The 22,391-nt window shown below is 43.2% G+C and overlaps 1 protein-coding gene across 10 annotated transcripts in view; it reads left to right on the top strand.

The window, feature by feature from the left end:
• The window catches only part of hif1aa (hypoxia inducible factor 1 subunit alpha a), a 34,946-nt gene extending 17,963 nt beyond the window's left edge, over nt 1-16,983 (top strand). For 3 of the 10 annotated variants that reach the window (XM_031788107.1, XM_031788106.1, XM_020501255.2), the window contains exons 3-14: nt 890-1,050; nt 10,051-10,135; nt 10,461-10,776; nt 11,078-11,184; nt 11,297-11,444; nt 11,614-11,900; nt 12,038-12,225; nt 12,357-12,479; nt 13,525-13,790; nt 13,900-14,002; nt 14,131-14,236; nt 15,819-16,983. In XM_031788107.1, coding sequence (XP_031643967.1) covers nt 890-1,050; nt 10,051-10,135; nt 10,461-10,776; nt 11,078-11,184; nt 11,297-11,444; nt 11,614-11,900; nt 12,038-12,225; nt 12,357-12,479; nt 13,525-13,790; nt 13,900-14,002; nt 14,131-14,236; nt 15,819-15,982 — 2,054 coding nt within the window. In that variant the 3' untranslated portion in view covers nt 15,983-16,983. The remainder of the gene's footprint in view (nt 1-889; nt 1,051-10,050; nt 10,136-10,460; nt 10,777-11,077; nt 11,185-11,296; nt 11,445-11,613; nt 11,901-12,037; nt 12,226-12,356; nt 12,480-13,524; nt 13,791-13,899; nt 14,003-14,130; nt 14,237-15,818) is intronic. The other 7 variants (XM_031788112.1, XM_031788111.1, XM_031788108.1 and 4 more) reach the window with 5 other exon arrangements.
• The last annotated feature ends 5,408 nt before the right edge of the window (nt 16,984-22,391 follow it).

The raw sequence follows: 22,391 nt of genomic DNA, 5'->3' as shown, positions 1-22,391 counted from the left end.
CGGCGTACCCTGGCCAAACCCGGATGACACTGGGCCAATTAATTGCCAGCAGCATACCACCCTGCATCCCACTGCTGGCTTGCTTCTGAAGCAAAGCAGGGTTGGTCCTAGTTGGTACCTGGATGGGAGACCAGATGCTGCTGGAAGTGGTGTTGGGGGGCCAGTAGGAGGCACTCTTTCCTCTGGTCTAAAAATATTCAAATTCCCCAGGGACGTGATTGGGGACATTGCCCTGTGTAGGGTGCCATCTTTCGGATGGGACGTTAAACGGGTGTCCTGACTCTCTGAGGTCATTAAAGATCCCATGGCACTTATCATGTCCTGGCTAAATTCCCAATCTGGCCCTCAACCCATCATGGCCACCTAATCATCCCCAGCTTAAAATTGGCTCATTCATCGACCTCCTCTCCCCTGTAACTATTCCCCAGGTCATTGCTGTAAATGAAAATGTGTTCTCAGTCAACTTACCTGGTAAAATAATGGTTAAAATTATTTATTTTATACAGTAATTTTTGCTCATCTCTATCAAGGGTATCAATAATTGGGCACTTTTTGACTGCGTTTAGACAGGCAGCCCAATTCTTCTTTTTATTATTCACTAATTCGTCTTTTGACCAATCAGATCAGCTCTGAAAAATATCTGATGTGATTGGTCAAAAGACCAATTAGTGGAACAAATATCAGAATTGGGCTGCCTATGTGAACAGAACCTTTTAGTGTTTCTGTGTATGTTGCAGTACCCTGCCACACAAGCATGTGTGTTGGCTAGTAATCATATATCCTGCTTTATTCATGTCCCCATGTCTGCCACACGGTCCCTTCTGCTACCTCCCTCTCTCTTATTCTCTTTCTCATCCCCTCACCCCTCTCTCTCGCTCTCTTTTTCCAGAAGATAAGGCAGTAGAGAAGGAGCAGGAGGAGAGTGAGATGGACTCCCAGCTGAATGGCTCCTATCTGAAGGCTCTGGAGGGCTTCCTCATGGTGCTGTCTAAAGACGGGGACATGATCTATCTCTCTGAAAATGTCAACAAGTGCTTGGGTCTGGCACAGGTAGGTCTGGTGTCCCGTTAGAGACAGAACTGACTAGGATAGATCGATAAAGAATGCCCCAAAAATGGAAAGACTTGAGTAAAAGAGGGATACGAAGTATATTGAAAGCAGGTGCTTCCACACAGGGATGGTTTGTGAGTTAATTAAGCAGTTAACATCCCATCATGCTTAGGGTCATGTATAAAAATGCTGGACAGGCTATTATTTTGGCTACCATGGCTATGTCCCCATAGGATGACAATGCAGAAATACAATTATGATATTCCTGTCAATTTGGTGAAAGCCTATGTTCTGTCAGTGGGTAAAATAAATACAAATACCCATGATTTAACTTCTAAGTGGTCCATCTGTGAAAATCTGGATATTGTGTAGTATTGAGTCATAGCTACATCATTCTCATCACTAGATGGGGATAACCCACAATATTTTAAACAATTACCTGCACTCCAGATCGCCAAATCAGCCAATAGATGGTATGAGAATACCTTCTTGAATACATCCATCCGTTTATATTGTCATGACAAAGTATATATATTTCGTGAGGTGTGCTCACTCTAAATGGTGTACCAAATTGTTCAACTCCGTTTCTCCTTCAAGTACCATGTCGCAATGTGCCCTGTGTCTGTGGGAAATGGAGAGATATATTACAGAAAGGAGGCGATTGGAATCCAATTGGGCAATGAATGAAGAAACTCCCCACCCACTGACTGTCAACCCATTGCATTCATGTTGTCATGCTGTGTCACGCGGTTGCTAAACGTAACCTTCCCAAAGTCAGGGTATGTGTTGAGAAACCTGCCTATTTTCCTCAAATGTACGTAAAGTTATACGATATTTCAGAGAACAAGTTAATCATCTCACAAAATGCATTTTTCACGACCTATTAACTCGCATTCACTCCTTGAAGGAGAGGTGTCCTTTTCCCAGAATCACCCAGAATGCCCTGCGCGGCCCATTGATGACTTATGGGAAACTTGTTAACACGATTCTAATGGAGTTTCCCCATCTCCTCAAAAGTATCTGTGGGAAATCAACGTTACTCTGCTCTCCCTCTGGGCAGAGATGCCATTTATAGCTCAGTGACCGAGACTAACTTCAAGTTGAACTCTGTAGGTAAGACTCCTAAATTGATAGTACAGTTTTATTTAGCCGATTTTGACAGCTAGCTAGCTATTTGACATGCTGATATTGACTTTAGTAGCTATGTGTTCTAGTTAGCCAGCCAGCCCAGAGAGAGAGAGAGAGCATTGCATTGTGTGCTTTGTAGTAGATTTGAGATGCAACAGATTTCCAAAATAGATTTTCACATGTTTCTACCAACCTTGTTATAACTACAAAATTAAACATTTGTTCCCAAAACTTGTTTTCACATATTAGTGTCATTTAACACTGTTAATCATTGGAATTAGTGATTTGGGGCTGGATTATCCCTTTAAGACACTTTTTTATGTTGGTATTTCCTTTATTTTGGAACTTACCTGTATTTGTGACTGACCAGCTCGATTCGGTCTTATGTAGCAAAATGTGAAATTGTGTTTTTTACATTGTATAAAAGTAGAGACTCAGAGCTACAAAGTGGTATATCATTCACTACAGTTGAGGAACAATGGGAAAGTAATTCTGCTTTGAAAGTTGAATAACTTGTAACCTCACTTTTGAGAAAATGGTCTTTGAATGTTTTGGTACACCTAATGGAGAGCTCTTCTTTGTCTACACCCATTCAGCATCGTTCACACCCTCTTAAGCTTTAGCCCCACCCAGCTCTTTTAAGGATGCACATGTGAGGCCATGTACTAAACAACCAAAAATGTCAAGACTAATGCCTGGTTTATAGAATGGGTGTGTTTGTAAATTCAATCTGAAGTGCCAAAGTGTGCTCAGTGTGTGCTCTGGGCGTTCGTAAACTGAAACTCAGAGCATTGTCAGTTATGTAAATTTAGAGCGTTTTGCTCTCGGAGCGTTCAGAGAGCACACTGGATGTTCCCTCTGGCCGAGGAGTAGGGTTGATCCGAGCATTCTGACCTAACCACAGTCAAGAACCCAAGCTAATGTTGGCTAGCTTGCTAGCTACTTCCATACACAAATGAGGGAACTGCTTTCTCTGACCATTTTACTTGCTCTAGCAGAGCTGGTTAGGCTGTCTTTATGTTATCCAGAGCGTTGCTGACTGCTGCTGGCAACAATTTAATTACGCTTTTTTCTTACGCTTTTATTCCTCAACGTTTAATGACACCGGCCATATTCAACGGGTGTTTAGCGTTCATAAATTCGTCATTTATTCTGCGCTCTGGCACAGTCAGACGAGTGCTCTGAAATCCGAGTAGATAGCCAGAGTGAATTTACCAGCTACGTCTATCAACAGTTATCACAGTGACATGATGAAAATTTAAATGGTTAATTTCATAGTGGAGTCTTTGGTTTAGACTAGAGGTCGACCGATTATGATTTTTCAACGCTGATACTGATTTATTGGAGGACCAAAAAAGTCGATACCAATTTAATCGGGCCATTTATTTATAGATATTTGTAATAATGACAATTACAACAATACTGAATGAACACTGAACACTTCTATTTTAACTTAATATAATATATAAATTTAGTCTCAAATAAATAATGAAACGTTCAATTTGGTTTAAATAATGCAAAAACACAGTGTTTGAGAAGAAAGTAAAAGTGCAATATGTGCCATGTAAAAAAGCTAACATTTAAGTTCCTTGCTCAGAACATGAGAACATATGAAAGCTGGTGGTTCCTTTTAACATGAGTCTTCAATATTCCCAGTTAATAAGTTTTAGGTTGTAGTTATTATAGGACTATTTCTCTCTATACCATTTGTATTTCATATAGCTTTGACTATTGGATGTTCTTATAGGCATTTTAGTATTGCCAGCCTAATCTCGGGAGTTGATTGGCTTGAAGTCATAAATGGCGCTGTGCTTCAAGCATTGCTAAGAGCTGCTGGCAAACGCAGTAAAGTGCTGTTTGAATGAATTCTTACGAGTCTGCTGCTGCCTACCACCGCTCAGTCAGACTGCTCTATCAAATCATAGACTTAATTATAATATAATAATCACACAGAAATACGAGCCAATGGTCATATCCAGAAACTTTCCAGAAATATGGTCAAATCCAGAAACTATCATTTCGAAAAAACAAAACGTTTATTCTTTCAGTGAAAAACGGAACCGTTCCGTATTTTATCGAACGGGTGGCAACCCTAAGTCTAAATATTGCTGTTACATTGCACAACCTTCAATGTTATGTCATAATTATGTAAAACTCTGGCAATTTAATTACGGTTTGTTAGGAAGAAATGGTCTTCACACAGTTCACAACGAGCCAGGCGGCCCAAACTGCTGCATATACCCTGACTCTGCTTGCACTGAACGCAAGAGAAGGGACACAATTTCCATATTAATGTTAGCAGGCAATATTAACTTTCTTTTAACTTCATATGCAGGTTTAAAAATATATACTTGTGTATTGATTTTAAGAAAGGCATTGATGTTTTTGGTTAGGTACATTTGTGCAACGATTGTGCATTTTCGCGAATGTGCTTTTGTTAAATCATCACCCGTTTGGCGAAGTTGAAGTAGGCTGTGATTCGATGATAAATTAACAGGCACCACATTGATTATATGCAATGCAGGACAAGCTAGTTACCCTAGTAATATCATCAACCATGTGTAGTTAACTAGTGATTATGTGAAGATTGTTTTTTTGGTTTTGGTTTAGGACTTGTGAGGTGTCTGTTTCTTAAACTAGACACTCTGATGTACTTGTCCTCTTGCTCAGTTGTGCACCCGGGCCTCCCACTCCTCTTTCTATTCTGGTTAGAGCCAGTTTGCGCTGTTCTGTGAAGGGAGTAGTACACAGCGTTGTACGAGATCTTCAGTGTTTTGGCAATTTCTCGCATGGAAGAGACTTCGTTTCTCAGAACAAGAATAGACTGACGAGTTTCAGAAGAAAGGTCTTTGTTTCTGGCCATTTTGAGCCTGTAATCAAACCCACAAATGCTGATGTTCCAGATACTCAACTAGTCTGAAGAAGGTCAGTTTATTGCTGCTTTAATCAGCACATCAGTTTTCAGCTGTTCTAACATAATTGCAAAAGGGTTTTCTAATGATCAATTAGCCTTTTTAAAATTATAAACTTGGATTAGCGAACATAGTGTGCCATTGGAACACAGGAGTTATGATTGCTGATAATCGGTCTCTGTACGCCTATGTAGATATTCCATAAAACATTGTCCGTTTCCAGCTACAATAGTCATTTACAACATTAACAATGTGTTCACTGTATTTATGATAAATGTGATGTTATTTTAATGGGGGAAAAAATCATTTCTATGTGACCCCAAACTTTTGAACGGTAGTGTATATATTATATACTGAATAGGGTTAATGTTCCCAAACGGCCATATCTCCATGTTACTGCACGTGTTTATGGAAGACAGAGAGACCACTTGTGATAATTAGCTATATAGCATGTTCCCGAACACCTGTGCTACCTGTCCCAGACCTGCTGTTTTCAACTTTCTAGAGACAGCAGGAGCGGTAGAGATACTCTTAATGATCGGCTATGAAAAGCCAACTGACATTTACTACTGAGGTACTGACTTTTTGCACCCTCGACAACTACTGTGATTATTATTATTTGACCATGCTGGTCATTTATGAACATTTGAACATCTTGGCCATGTTTTGTTATAATCTCCACCCGGCACAGCCAGAAGAGGACTGGCCACCCCTCATAGCCTGGTTCCTCTCTAGGTTTTGTCCTAGGTTTTGTCCTTTCTAGGGAGTTTTTCCTAGCCACTGTGCTTCTACACCTGCATTGCTTGCTGTTTGGGGTTTTAGGTTGGGTTTCTGTACAGCACTTTGAGATATCAGCTGATGTAAGAAGGGCTAAAAAATAAATTTGATTTGATTTAATCCCAACTCATGACGTTACTACCCTGCATGAATCTGCAGGTAGCTAACCAGCCAGGTTCAATGTTAGCTAGCTATAACTAACAATGCAATTATTTTTATTTCACCTTTATTTAACCAGATAGGCTAATTGAGAACAAGTTCTCATTTACAACTGCAACCTGGCCAAGATAAAGCAAAGCAGGGCAACACAAACAACAACACAGAGTTACACATGGAATAAATAAACATACAGTCAATAATACAATAGAAAAAGTATATATGCAGTGTGTGCAAATGAGGTAGGATAAGGGAGGTAGGCAATAAATAGGCCATAGTGGTGAAATAATTACCATCTAGCAATTGAACACTGGAGTGATAGATGTGCAGAAGATGAATGTGCAAGTAGAGATACTGGGTGAGGAGCAAAATAAATAACAGTATGGGGATGAGGTAGTTGGATGGGCTATTTATAAGTGCAGTGATCTGTGAGCTTCTCTGACAGCTGGTGCTTAAAGTTAGTGAGGGAGATATGAGTCTCCAGCTTCAGTGATTTTTGCAGTTTGTTCCAGTCATTGAAAGCAGAGAAATGGAAGGAAAGGTGGCCAAATGAGTAATTGGTTTTGGGGTTGACCAGTGAAATATACCTGCTGGAGCGTGTGCTGCTATGGTTACCAGTGAGCTGAGATAAGGTGGGGCTTTACCTAGCAAAGACTTATAGATGACCTGGACCCAGTGGGTTTGGCGACAAATCTGAAGCGAGGGCCAGCCAACGAGAGCATACAGGTCGCAGTGGTGGGTAGTGTATATGGGGTGTTGGTGACAAAACGGATGGCACCGTGATAGACTGCATCCAATTTGCTGAGTAGTGTGTTGGAGGCTATTTTGTAAATGACATCGCCGAAGTCGAGGATCGGTAGGATAGTCAGTTTTACGAGGGTATGTTTGGCAGCATGAGTGAAGGATGCTTTGTTGCGAAATAGGAAGCCGATTCTTCTAGATTTAAATTTGGATTGGAGATGCTTAACTTCTTTGGGATAGGGGGCAGCATTTTCACTTTTGGATGAATAGCGTGCCCAGACTGAACTGCCTCCTACTCAGTCCCAGATGCTAATATATGCATATTATTAGTAGTATTGGATAGAAAACACTCTGAAGTTTCTAAAACTGTTTCTAAAACTGATGTCTGTGAGTATAACAGAACTCATATGGCAGGCAAAAAACTGGAAAAAAATCCAAACAGGAAGTGGGAAATCTGAGGTTTGTAGTTTTTGAACTCAGCCCCTATCGAATACACAGTGGGATATGGGTTATTTTGCACTTCCTAAGGCTTCCACTAGATGTCAACCTTCTTTAGAACATTGTTTCAGGCTGCTCCTGTGAAGGGGGGCCAGATGAGAGCTGTTTGACTCAGGGGTCTGCCAGCAGCCTCGTTCTCAGTCACGCGCATTTCACATGAGAGGTATCTCTCGTTCCATTGCTTTTCTACAGGCAATGGAATTTTCCGGTTGGAACATTATTGAACATTTATGATAAAAACATCCTAAAGATTGATTCTATACTTAGTTTGACAAGTTTCTTCGACCTGTAATATAACTTATTGAACATTTCGCCCGACTGGACCAGATCACGCTTTTGGATTAGTTTACCAAAAGCCCTAACAAAAGAAGCTATTTGGACATAAATGGACATTATCGAACAAAACAAGAATTTATTGTGGAACTGTGATTCCTGGGAGTGCATTCTGATGAAGATCATCAAAGGTAAGTGAATATTTATAATGCTATTTATGACTAATGTTGACTACCCAACATGGCGGATATTTCTCTGGCTGGTTTGGGCTCTGAGCGCCGTTCTCAGATTATGCTTTTTGCATAAAGATGTTTTAAAATCTGACACCGCGGTTGCATTAAGGAGAAGTGTATCTAAAGTTCCATGCATAACACTTGAATTTTCATCAACATTTACAGTGGGCAGAACAAGTATTTGATACACTGCTGATTTTGCAGGTTTTCCTACTTACAAAGCATGTAGAGGTCTGCAATTTTTATCATAGGTACACTTTAACTGTGAGAGACGGAAATCCAGAACAAAACAAAAATCCAGAAAATCACATTGTATGATTTTTAACTAATTAATTTGCATTTTATTGCATGACATAAGTATTTGATACATCAGAAAAGCAGAACCAAATATTTGGTACAGAAAATGTTGTTTGCAATTACAGAGATCATACGTTTCCTGTAGTTCTTGACCAGCTTTTCACACACTGCAGCAGGGATTTTGTCCCTCTCCTCCATACAGACCTTCTCCAGATCCTTCAGGTTTCGGGGCTGTTGCTGGGCAATATGGACTTTCAGCTCCCTACCAAAGATTTTCTATTGGGTTCAGGTCTGGAGACTGGCTAGGCCACTCCAGGGCCTTGAGATGCTTCTTGCGGAGCCACTCCTTAGTTGCCCTGGCTGTGTGTTTCGGGTCGTTGTCATGCTGGAAGACCCAGCCACGACCCATCTTCAATGCTCTTACTGAGGGAAGGAGGTTGTTGGCCAAGATCTCGTGATACATGGCCCCATCCATCCCATCCTCCCCTCAATACAGTGCAGTCGTCCTGTCCCCTTTGCAGAAAAGCATCCCCAAAGAATGCTGTTTCCACCTCCATGCTTCATGGTTGGGATGGTGTTCTTGGGGTTGTACTCATCCTTCTTCTTCCTCCAAACACGGCGAGTGGAGTTTAGACCAAAAAGCTCTATTTTTGTCTCATCAGACCACATGACCTTCTCTCATTCCTCATCTGGATCATCCAGATGGTCATTGGCAAACTTCAGACGGGCCTGGACATGTGCTGGCTTGAGCAGGGGGACCTTGCGTGTGCAGCAGGATTTTAATCCATGACGGTGTAGTGTGTTACTAATGGTTTTCTTTGAGACTGTGGTCCCAGCTCTCTTCAGGTCATTGACCAGGTCCTGCCGTGTAGTTCTGGGCTGATCCCTCACCTTCCTCATGATCATTGGTGCCCCACGAGGTGAGATCTTGCATGGAGCCCCAGACCGAGGGTGATTGACCGTCATCTTGAACTTCTTCCATTTTCTAATAATTGCGCCAACAGTTGTTGCCTTCTCACCAAGCTGCAGATTGTCCAGATTGTCTAGCCCAGCTGATTTGTAGCGGTCCAGATTTCGCAGCTCTTTCAGAACATCAGCTATCTGGGTTTGGGTGAAGGAGAAATGGGGGAGGCTCTGGCAAGTTTCTGTGGGGGGTGCGGTGCTGTTGACAGGGGTAGGGGTAGCCAGGTGGAAAGCATGGCCAGCTGTAGAGAAATGCTTATTGAAATGCTCAGTTATTGTAGATTTATCAGTGGTGACCGTGTTCCCTAGCCTCAGTGCAGTGGGCAGCTGGGAGGAGGTGCTCTTATTCTCCATGGACTTTAGTGTCCCAGAACCTTTTGGAGTTTGCGCTACAGGATGCAAATTTCTGTTTGATAAATCTGGAGACAGGTGTTTTATACAACAGCCGTATGTTTTCTTTTCGACTCTGTCTGCATATTTGCAGTCAAACGCGTTGTTGTCATACTCAAATTCCACCGTGCATCCCACTAATTTCAAAACTCGATCCTTTGGAAAGTGGAGAACAACACCTTTGCAGTTCTACTACATGATATCTTTAAAAAAAGTTGCGCCTTAGAAAGGATTACCAACACGTACTGACCAGCTCATATACAGAAGCATGGTATATGGCAGACCAAGCCGAACTCATCTCTCGTCTTGTCCAGCCCACCCATTATCTCAGCCAATATTGGCTAGTGGGAAGGTTCCTGTCTTTCTGTGGCTAAACCAACTAGGCTCGTAACATATAACAATATCATTTGTATTTACAGATGGCATACAAGTTTGTTATTAAGGCACATGAAAGTCCACATGTTCGAGATGGCATTTCTGCAACAAAAAAAAAGTTTACTTTCAAATGGCTCTCCTGTGAAGTAGTAATGGATGACATATGCCTAGTTTCCTGAAATTAGTCACATTTGCTGTTCTTTCCTTGACATGAATATGTTATTTCTAAACATCCTTCCTCTTCTGTCCATGTGCAGTTTGACCTGACAGGACTTAGTGTGTTTGAGTACACACACCCCTGTGACCACGAGGAGCTAAGGGAGATCCTGGTACACAGAACAGGTGAGACCCACAAATGTGAATACACACTCAAACTAAAGGTTCCTACTGAGAATAGACTCTGCTACACACAGCACTCTGGAATATCAGTGTAACAAGTAGTGTGGGGCTCAATTTAGCAGCTCCAAGCAAAAGTTGGAGCCTGTAGAAGTAGTTATCATTTCCCACTCCAGCCCTGAGGTCAGGGTGATTAGTGGGCTACTGTCTTTTCCCTTGGTATTCACTCTGCTTCACTGGCACCATTCCTTTTTTGCACATCGCACCAACACTAAATGTAATTGTTTATTTAGTAACCTTAACCTTCTCTCTCTCTCCTCTGCCTGGTCAGGGACCTCTAAAAAGTCCAAGGGACCAAACACAGAGCGCAGCTTCTTCCTGCGGATGAAATGTACCCTCACCAGCAGGGGGCGCACTGTCAATGTCAAATCATCCACTTGGAAGGTTCTCCACTGCTCAGGCCATGTGCGAGTCCATGAAGCCCCAACTGAGCAGAGCCCCATTGGGCACAAGGAGCAGCCCGTCTCCTACCTGGTGCTAGTCTGTGACCCCATCCCCCACCCCTCCAACATCGAGGCGCCATTGGACACCAAGACCTTCCTCAGCCGCCACACACTGGACATGAAGTTCACCTATTGTGACGAGAGGTGAAACTGAGACCTACCATTCCACTGACTGCAGCACCAGCATGAATAATGTAGTAGAAGAATACTGAATCTAACACAAAGCTTTACTCAATATAAGAATAAGGGCTATTGTTGTAAGAATATATGTTGCGTTAGATTTTTTCCTTGAAAAGTTAAATGACTTGTATTCACACAAAGATGTGATTTAAAATAATAGGTAGCTCCTGAATGTAGTGCCACAGATCCACCTTGTGTCCAATAGATTGAATGTCACTCCAGTAAGCAGCAGGATTAACCTGTCCCCTAACTCTGTGTTGTCCAGGATCACTGAGCTGATGGGCTATGATCCAGAGGACCTGATAAATCGCTCTGTGTATGAGTACTACCATGCCTTGGACGCAGACTACCTCACTAAGACCCATCACAACTGTAAGCATCCCCACATAAATAAGTACGTAATATATTGTTGAAGTACTAGGTAGCTACTTGCAGTCTCTCTTTCCTCTTCTCTCACCCTTTTCTTCTTTCTTTGGCTCTCCAGTGTTTGTTAAGGGCCAGGTGAGCACAGGCCAGTACCGCATGCTGGCTAAGATAGGTGGCTTTGTGTGGGTGGAGACTCAGGCCACTGTTATCTACAACAACAAGAACTCCCAGCCCCAGTGTGTTGTCTCTGTCAACTTTGTGCTCAGGTACCGTCATGGTCTACATAGTGTGTTAGAGGCTAGTTTGATCAGGGGTTTAAACTGTCTGGTGGACTGACTCCACTGGGTTCTGACTCAACCAATCAATCAGATTTTCCCTTTTGTAAGGTGGAGTAAGACATGATATGTAACTGTTTTTGTCTCCTTCTTGCTCCAGTGGCATTGAGGAGGAGAAGATGGTGCTGTCTCTAGAGCAGACTGAGGACATGAGGTCTGTAAAGAAGGAGCTGGTGGAGGAGGAAGAGGACGAGGGCTCAGAGGCAGAGGTGTCCCCTGTGCTCCTGAAGGAGGAGAAGGTGGATGTGATTAAGCTGTTCACCCAGGCAATGGAGGCCCAGCCGCAGGCGAGCCTGTATGACAGATTGAAGGAGGAACCAGAGGCCCTCACCCTTCTGGCCCCGGCCGCAGGAGACACCATCATCTCCCTGGACTTCAGCAGCCCCGGTCAGTACCCTGCCCTGCCTGGAGCTTTGGGTGATAATTACTTTTTAATGGGAGACTAACTTTATAATTAGTGATAAAGTCATGCTTTACTTTACTATCCCAAACTCATTCTGACCTCCTCTTTACTGTCCCTGCAGACTCTGACATCCTGCTGGAGGAGGTGCCTCTCTACAACGATGTGATGCTGCCCTCCACCAGTGACAAGCTGGCCCTGCCTCACTCTATGCTGCCCCCCAATGAGCAGCCCCTGATCCCCAGTGCCTCGGTGGACACCAAGGCAGGTCCAGACTCCTTCAGCACCCCAGGCAGCCACAGCTCAACTGAGGTGACCAGGGATACCACGTGCAGATGGACCGCTTTTAAAACTGCCAGTCAGGAAATCAATGGAAAGTTGCTATGTCAAAAATACTTATTTTCACAAATACTAGTCTTTAACCAATGTAATGTCCTCTGCAGCCTGACAGCCCGCTGAACTTCTGTTTTCCAATGGACTCTGACATCAGTGCTGCGCTGAAACTGGACCTGGTGGAAAGACTGTTTGCCATCGACACAGAACCCAAGACACCTTTCACCTCACAGGTATGGTACCTACAGTGCATTCGAAAAGTATTCAGAGACCCCTTGAAATTTCCCACATTTTGTTACATGAGTCTTATTTTAAAATGGATTACATAAAATATTTTCCTCATCAATCTACACAGAATAGCCCACAATGACAAAGTGAAAACAGTTTTTTAGACAGGAAACAGGTACAAAAGACCCTCTAAAATCCACAGTAAAACGAGTACTATATCAACATAACCTGAAAGGCCGCTCAGCAAGGAAGAAGCCACTGCTCCAAATCCGCCATAAAAAAGCCAGACTACAGTTTGCAACATGGGGACAAAGATAGTACTTTTTGGAGAAATGTCCTCTGGTCTGATGAAACAAAAATAGAACCGTTTGACTACAATGACCATCATTATGTTTGGAGGGAAAAGGGGGAGGCTGGCAAGCCGAACACCATCCCAACCGTGAAGCACAGGGGTGGCAGCATCGTGTTGTGGAGGTGCTTTGCTGCAGGAGGGACTGGTGCACTTCACAAAATAGATGGCATCATGAGGGAGGAAAATAATGTGGATATATTGAAGCAACATCTCAAGACATCAGTCAGGAAGTTAAAGCTTGGTCGTAAATGGGTCTTCCAAATGGACAATGACCCTAAGCATACTTCCAAAGTTGTGGCAAAATGGCTTAAGGACAACAGTCAAGGTATTGGAGTAGCCATCACAAAGCCCTGACCTCAATCCTATAGAGAATTTGTGGCCAGAACTGAAAAAGCGTGTGGTCACCAGAAAAATGTCACGAGCTTGGGTTACACACTATCAGTAGCTGGAGGAGGTAGTGAACAATATAAGGAAGAGACTGGGGTGGCAGTGGGACGCGTCCATCTTGGTACAATGGTGAACCTAATTGAAATGAGAATCAGCTGTTGTGTGGTTGAAATACTGTAGGCTGAGATGTAATTACTGTGATTCCATTCCACCACTTCCCTGAACTTGCGTGGATTCTAAACTTCTTTTAAAGGATATGACTTGATTCAGGTAAAGTATGATCTGACATATGTTCTTGTTTCCCCCTGTAGGGCATGGAGGATCTGGACCTGGAGATGTTGGCTCCATACATCCCCATGGATGATGACTTCCAGCTGCGCACCCTGTCCCCAGAGGAGCCCCCATCGTGTGGCCCAGCCCAGCCCCTGGAGAACTCTCCTCTGTGCTCTCCTCTGCACCTCACCCAGGATGTCCACAGCTACACTGATTCCCCCTTTAGTGCCCCAAGAAGCCGGACAGCTTCCCCAGCCCCGGAGCTGGCAGCTAGCCCTTGCCCTGCCTCCTTACTCACCATGAGGTAAGTCCCACCACATACACACACTCCTTCCAACTTACCCTTTCCTCAAAACTAAAGCATATCAGTGTTTTCTGACTGCTGACATGGTGTGTGACTCTCTGTGCTCTAGGGCGCCTCAGATGGACAGAGAGATGTCCATCAGGACACTGGCCACCCAGAACTCACAGCGCAAGAGAAAGTTGTCTCTGTCTCAGGCTGTCGGAATAGTAAATGTGTGTAGGACCTTTAGAAATGTTTTTTTTATCACATTATACATATGAAAAAAAACATTTAGCAGAGATATTCTGTTTGATAACATCTGGCATGTTGAGGGCTAATTTGAACATGTTGTTTTTCTTACGGGGCATTGCTCCAGGACCCTCCTGGGGCAGGTAAACAGCTCAAGGTGTCTGAGCTGGGCAGCTCTGAGGCTCCCTCCAACAGGACCATACTGCTCCTACCTACAGGTAGTTACTCCTGGAATACACAATAGCCACGGCCTGATATTAAACGTATGTACAGTGCATTCGGAAAGAATTCAGACCCCTTGACCTTTTCCACATTTTGTTACGTTACAGCCTTAATCTAAAATGGATGAAATCAAATAAAAATACTCCGCAATCTACTCACAATACCCCATAATGACAAAGCAAAAACAGGTTTTTAGAAATGTTTGCAGAAACAGAAATACCTTATTTACACAAGTATTCAGACCCTTTACTTTGAGACTCGACATTGAGATGTTTCTACAACTTGAATGGAGTCCACCTATGGTAAATTCCATTGATTTAACATGATTTGGCAAGGCACACACCTGTCTATATAAGGTCCCACAGTTGACAGTACATGTCAAAGCAAAAACCAAGCCATGAGATCGAAGCAATTGTCCATAGAGCGCCAAGACAGGATTGTGACGAGGCAAAGATCTGGGGAAAGGTACCAAAACATTTCTGCAGCATTGAAATTCCTCAAGAACACAGTGGCCTCATCATTCTTAAATGGAAGTAGTTTGGAACGACCAAGACTCTTCCTAGAGCTGGCAGTCCGCCCAAACTGAGCAATCTGGGCAGAAGGGCCTTGGTCAGGGAAGTGATGAAGAACCCGATGGTCACTTCCAGAAGGACAACCATCTTTGCAGCACTCTGCCGATCAGGCCTTTATGGTAGTGTGGTCAGACGGGACCCACTCCTCAGTAAAAGACACATGACAGCCAGCTTGGAATTTGCCACCTTCAGGACTCCGATGATGAGAAATAAGATTCTCTGGTCTGATGAAACCAAGATTGAGCTCTTTGGCCTGAATACCAAGCGTCACGTCTGGAGTAAACCTGGCAACATTCCCTACGGTGAAGCATGGTGGTGGCAGCATCATGCTGTGGGGATGTTTTTCAGCGGCAGGGACTGGGAGACTCATCAGGATTGAGAGGAAGATGAACGGAGCATAGTACAGAGAGGTCTTTGAAGAAAACCTGCTCCAGAGTGCTCAGGACCTCAGACTTGGGCGAAGGTTCACCTTCCAGCAGGACAAAGACCCTAAGCACACCGCCAAGACAGCACAGGAGTGGCTTCTGGGACAAGTCTCTGAATGTCTTTGAGTGGCCCAGCCAGAGCCTAGACTTGAACCCGATCGAACATCTCTGGAGAGACTTGACAATAGCTGTGCAGCAACGCTCCCCATCCAACCTGACAAGGCTTGAGAGGATCTGCCGAGAATAATGGGAAAAACTCTGTAATCGCTGCCAAAGGTGCTTCAACCAAGTACTGAGTAAAGGGTCTGAATACTTATGTAAATGTGATATTTCAGTTTTTTAAATTTTATTAGCCCCAAAAAATACGTTTGAAATGTTTTTGCTTTGTCATTATGGGGTATTGTGTGTGTATATTGAGGGGGGGGGAAACGATTTAATCAATTTTAGAATGCGTCTGTTACCTAACAAAATGTGGAAAAAGTTAAGAGGTTTGAATTCTTTCCGAAGGCACTGTATGTTTTCCATATAATTTACATGAAACAATGACACTAGTGTCCCTTATATTCTCTTGTTTCTCTTAGACCTGGCAAGCTGCCTGCTTGGCATCTCCTCGGAGGGCAGCGGCTCACCCTTCACCCTTCCACAGCTGACCCGGTATGACTGTGAGGTTAATGCCCCCGTGGTGGGTCGCCAGCACCTGCTGCAGGGCGAGGATCTGCTGTGTGCCCTGGACCAAGTCAACTGAGTCAACGCTTAGCCTGCCCCCTGCTGGACCAGACTAGACACTACAACTTCTCACTCCCTGTTCCCACCCACTGCCACTTTATTTGTCTCTGTGTGAGTTTGATATTATGCTTTGGCTGCCGTCTGCATCCACCAAGTGATCTCTGCAGCGTTCCACCTTGATGAACGTCATACAGAGTTGGTGTAAGGGATGTGGTAGTGTTAGCAGGTAGAGGCACGTAATTGTTTCTTTCTCGGGAGTCTAACAGCACACATATGGCACCTCCATGGATGGCTCTGTTGCCTGGTCTCCATGGAAACCGGCGGCGCTACTGCCAGCAGTGTATTGTAAGCTTTAATCGCACAGTTTCTATTTGAAAAAATAATCATAATAATTCCGATTACCAGCAATATATATATTACGGCTTTTTAAAAGTCATTCAATTGGAATTTCAACCATTTTATTGAACTTTTCCCTCTGTATTCTTATGTTGTGTACAACGATAGTATATGGTCCAGAAGGCTGAGTTCATTGTTTCATTGGATGTTATATCCCCATTACTGGTTACCAGTATTTTAGGCATAAGTGTGTGTTTGTTACTGTGCATTGACCTTGGGAACTTTCCGAGATGTCTTAAAGCCTTGTCATGAGTAATAAAATACATGTGGAAAGATATAATTGGAACTAAATCCAGTGTTTGTTTTTAACAATGGAGGATTCGTCACTCAGCTTGATCATGTATTTCATATTTTTAGTCGAGACTCAAACACTTCATTTAGAATTTAGTGACGTGTGTCATATGATCATCATTTTACCAGTATAGTTATCTCATCATTAGTAGCAAGCAAGTGTTATGCTTGCATGTTTTCTCTCTTTTTTTGTCTGTTTTATGGCATTGGTCCACATACTGTAGTGTTGTCATGCTTCCTGTTGCTGTGTAAAATAAAACTGAATTATTATTTTTTTGCCTTGTTTAAAACATATATACACTGCTCAAAAAAATAAAGGGAACACTAAAATAACACATCCTAGATCTGAATGAAATATTCGTATTAAATACTTTTTTCTTTACATAGTTGAATGTGCTGACAACAAAATCACGCAAAAATTATCAATGGAAATCAAATTTATCAAAATTAAAGTGGAAAACCACACTTCAGGCTAATCCAACTTTGATGTAATGTCCTTAAAACAAGTCAAAATGAGGCTCAGTAGTGTGTGTGGCCTCCACGTGCCTGTATGACCTCCCTACAACGCCTGGGCATGCTCCTGATGAGGTGGCGGATGGTCTCCTGAGGGATCTCCTCCCAGACCTGGACTAAAGCATCTGCCAACTTCTGGACAGTCTGTGGTGCAACAGACTGTTGGTGGATGGAGCGAGACAAGATGTCCCAGATGTGCTCAATTGGATTCAGGTCTGGGGAACGGGCGGGCCAGTCCATAGCATCAATGCCTTCTTCTTGCAGGAGCTGCTGACACACTCCAGCCACATGAGGTCTAGCATTGTCTTGCATTAGGAGGAACCCAGGGCCAACCGCACCAGCATATGGTCTCACAAGGGGTCATCTCGGTACCTAATGGCAGTCAGGCTACCTCTGGCGAGCACATGGAGGGCTGTGCGGCCCCCCAAAGAATTGCCACCCCACACCATGATAGACCCACTGCCAAACCGGTCATACTGGAGGATGTTGCAGGCAGCAGAACGTTCTCCACGGCGTCTCCAGATTGTCACGTCTGTCACATGTGCTCAGTGTGAACCTGCTTTCATCTGTGAAGAGCACAGGGCGCCAGTGGCGAATTTGCCAATCTTGGTGTTCTCTGGCAAATGCCAAACGTCCTGCACGGTGTTGGGCTGTACGCACAACCCCCACCTGTGAACGTTGGGCCCTCATACCACCCGTTTGAGCAGACACATGCACATTTGTGGCCTGCTGGATTTCATTTTGCAGGGCTCTGGCAGTGCACCTCCTGCTCCTCCTTGCACAAAGGCGGAGGTAGCGGTCCTGCTGCTGGGTTGTTTCCCTCCTACGGCCTCCTCCACGTCTCCTGATGTACTGGCCTGTCTCCTGGTAGCGCCTCCATGCTCTGGACACTACGCTGACAGACACAGCAAACCTTGCCACAGCTCGCATTGATGTCCCATCCTGGATGAGCTTCACTACCTGAGCCACTTGTGTGGGTTGTAGACTCCATCTCATGCTACCACTAGAGTGAAAGCACCGCCAGCATTCAAAAGTGACCAAAACATCAGCCAGGAAGCATAGGAACTGAGAAGTGGTCTGTGGTTATCACCTGCTGAACCACTCCTTTATTGGGGGTGTCTTGCTAATTGCCTATAATTTCCACCTGTTGTCTATTCCATTTGCACAACAGCATGTGAAATGTATTGTCAATCAGTGTTGCTTCCTAAGTGGACAGCTTGATTTCACAGAAGTGTGAATGACTTGGAGTTACATTGTGTTGTTTAAGTGTTCCCTTAATTTTTTTGAGCAGTGTATATTCTGTGTCATGTCATGGAATATTGTGGTATCAATATAAACATGAATTATTCACTCCAACAGAAGAATCCTGCAGTCAAATAAAAATTAGATACACATTAGATAACAAGGACAAAACTCTATTTGATTGGTACATACACAAATGTTGACACGTTTTCTGTAAGTCTTCACAAGGTTTTCACACACTGTTGCTGGTATTTTGGCCCATTCCTCCATGCAGACCTCCTCTAGAGCAGTGATGTTTTGGGGCTGTTGCTGGGCAACACGGACTTTCAACTCCCTCCAAAGATTTTCTATGGGGTTGAGATCTGGAGACTGGCTAGGCCACTCCAGGACCTGGAAATGCTTCTTACGAAGCCACTCCTTCGTTGCCCGGGCGGTGTGTTTGGGATCATTGTCATGCTGAAAGACCCAGCCACGTTTCATCTTCAATGCCCTTGCTGATGGAAGGAGGTTTTCACTCAAAATCTCACGATACGTGGTCCCATTCATTCTTTCCTTTATACGGATCAGTCTTCCTGGTCCCTTTGCAGAAAAACAGCCCCAAAGCATGTTTCCACCCCCATGCTTCACAGTAGGTATGGTGTTCTTTGGATGCAACTCAGCATTCTTTGTCCTCCAAACACGACGAGTTGAGTTTTTACCAAAACTTTCTATTTTGGTTTCTTCTGACCATATGGCATTCTCCCAATCTTCTTCTGGATCATCCAAATGCTCTCTAGCAAACTTCAGACGGGCCTGGACATGTTCTGGCTTAAGCAGTCCCTGGCGGCGTAATGTGTTACTGATGGTAGGCTTTGTTACTTTGGTCCCAGCTCTCTGCAGGTCATTCACTAGGTCCCCCCGTGTGGTTCTGGGATTTTTGCTCACCGTTCTTGTGATAATTTTGACCCTATGGGGTGAGATCTTGTGTGGAGCCCCAGAACGAGGGAGATTATCAGTGGTCTTGTATGTCTTCCATTTCCTAATCATTTCTCCCACAGTTGATTTCTTCAAACCAAGGTGCTTACCTATTGCAGATTCAGTCTTCCCAACCTGGTGCAGGTCTACAATTTTGTTTCTGGTGTCCTTTGACAGCTCTTTGGTCTTGGCCATAGTGGAGTTTGGAGTGTGACTGTTTGAGGTTGTGGACAGGTGTCTTTTATACTGATAACAAGTTCAAACAGGTGCCATTAATACAGGTAACGAGTGGAGGACAGAGTAGCCTCTTAAAGGTCTGTGAGAGCCAGAAATCTTGCTTGTTTGTAGGTGACCAAATACTTATTTTCCACCATAATTTGCAAATAAATTCATAAAAAATCATACAATGTGATTTTCTGGATTTTTATTCCTCATTTTGTCTGTCATAGTTGAAGTGTACCTATGATGAAAATTACAGGCCTCTCTCATCTTTTTAAGTGGGAGAACTTGCACAATTGGTGGCTGACTAAATACTTTTTTGCCCCACTGTACAGTGTCAAGAAAAAGTATGTGAACCCTTTGGGATTACCTGGATTTGTGCATAAATTGGATAACTGGATTGGTCATCAAATTTGATCAGATTTTCATCTAAGTCACAACAATAGACAAAAATAGTATGCTTAAACTAAAAACACACATTTATTGTATTTTTTTGTCTATATTGAATACATAATTTAAACATTCACAGTGTAGGTTGGAAAACGTATGTGAACCCCTAGGGTAATGACTTCTCCAAAATCTAAGCATTGCCTGATGTGAACCATGCCTCGAACAAAAGAAATCTCAGAAGACCTAAGATTAAGAATTGTTTAAGCTGGAAAGAGTTACAAAAGTATCTCTAAAAGTCTTGATGTTCATCAGTCCACGGTAAAACAAATTGTCTATAAATGGAGAAAGTTCAGCACTGTTGCTACTCTCCCTAGGAATGGCCTTCCTGCAAAGATGACTGCAAGAGCACAGTGCAGAATGCTCAGAGGTTAAGAAGAATCCTAGAGTGTCAGCCAAAGACTTACAGAAATCTCTGGAACATGCTAACATCTCTGTTGACGAGTCTACAATATGTAAAACACTAAACCAGAATGGTGTTCATGGGAAGACACCACGGAAGAAGCCACTGCTGTGCCTAAAAAACATTGCTGCACGTCTGACGTTAGCAAAAGTGCACCTGGTGTTCCACAGCACTACTGGCAGAATATTCTGTGGAACAGATGAAACTACAGTTGAGTTGTTTGGAAGAAACACACAACACTGTGTGGAGAAGAAAAGGCACAGCACACCAACATCAAAACCTCATCACAACTGTAAAGTATGGTGAAGGGAGCATCATGGTTTGGGGCTGCTTTGCTGCCTCAGGGCCTGGACAGGACATTTTGCAGGAGAATGTTAGGCTGTCTGTCCGCCAATTGAAGCTCAACAGAAGTTGGGTGACGCAACAGGACAACGTCCCAAAACACAGACGTAAATCAACAACAGAAGAAAATACACCTTCTGGAGTGGCCCAGTCAGAGTCCTGACCTCAACCCGATTTGAGATGCTGTGGCATGACCTCAAGAGAACGGTTCACACCAGACACCACAAGAATACAAAACTGTTTCATTTCAGCAATAAAGAGGAATGGTCCAAAATTCCTCCTGACCATTGTGCATTTCTGATCGGCAACTACAGAAAATGTTTGGTTGAGGTTACTGCTGCCAAAGAAGGGTTAACCAGTTATTAAATCCAAGGGTTCACATACCTTTTCCACCCGGCACTGTGAATGTTTACACGGTGTGTTCAATAAAGACATGAAAATGTATAATTGTTTGTGTTATTAGTTTAAGCAGACTGTTTGTCTATTGTTGTGACCTAGATGAAGAACAGATCACATTTTATGACCAATTTATGCAGAAATCCTGGTATTTTCAAAGGGTTCACATACTTTTTCTTGCCACTGTAATTAATATGCATGTCAGTCTCTCTTGGCTAAGAAACATACACAGACACTATAAGAAACATACACAGACACTTATTACACCAGGAGTCTTTTTACAGTCCCCAAACAAATTCAAGAAAGTGTACAGTATTATATAGAGACATCATTGCATGAAACTCCCATCTCATATTGCGCAAATGAAAAGCAAACCTGGTTTCAAAAAACAGATAAAGCAACACCTCACGTCACAACGCCTCTTCCCTATTTGATCTAGATAGTTTGTGTGTATGTATTGATATGTAGGCTATATGTGCCTTTACATTTTCTTTTGGATGTAGTTCTGTCCTTGAGCTGTTCTTGTCTATTAATATTCTGTATTATGTTATGCTTCATGTTTTGAGTGGACCCCATGAAGAGTAGCTGCTGGTTTCGCAACAGCTAATGGGGATCCTAATAAAATAACCAAAATACAAAACTCCCATGTTTATACACAGGACCAAGGGTACCATGCAGTACTGTTATTACTACTTTATGGCATAAAGAGTATAAGGACACATTTCATGTCCTTGGTCTCAGCACTCCATTCCAATGGTAACTGTTGAAACTGTCACTAACTGAAAACATTTTAAATGTTTATATTGTCATCTTGTTCTGTTCTAAATGAATTTGTTTTCATATATGTATGGAATATGAGACATATTTACATATTTTATTCCAACAGATAAAAATGCAATATGAAAGGACTAGTTTCTGTGACCTGCACAATGTTCGTGTATTTATCTGAACTCATATAGTGACAAGGAATATCATTTTAATTTAGCATTAGAAACATACTCAATGTATGCTCTAAGTGGCCAAGGTCTACGCGTCTAGAAGCTGGTGAGTGGAGGCAGGTGGCTTCTCGGTGAGTTTTTTTTTTCAGTGTGTTTCCTATTAACCTTGCAAAATAATGTAATAATGGTTTACGCTATTAGGTGACCGGAGCTGTCCACTGAAAACGTGGCTTCTCACTCCCTTTGTCGATCCCTGAACAGCACAGGAAATGCGCTACATTCTGGCG

This window comes from Oncorhynchus kisutch, linkage group LG14, assembly GCF_002021735.2.
Source record: "Oncorhynchus kisutch isolate 150728-3 linkage group LG14, Okis_V2, whole genome shotgun sequence".
Taxonomy (NCBI): Eukaryota; Metazoa; Chordata; class Actinopteri; order Salmoniformes; family Salmonidae; genus Oncorhynchus; species Oncorhynchus kisutch.
Note: the sequence above shows the minus strand (reverse complement) of the source record. Positions and strands in the feature narration are given on the sequence as shown.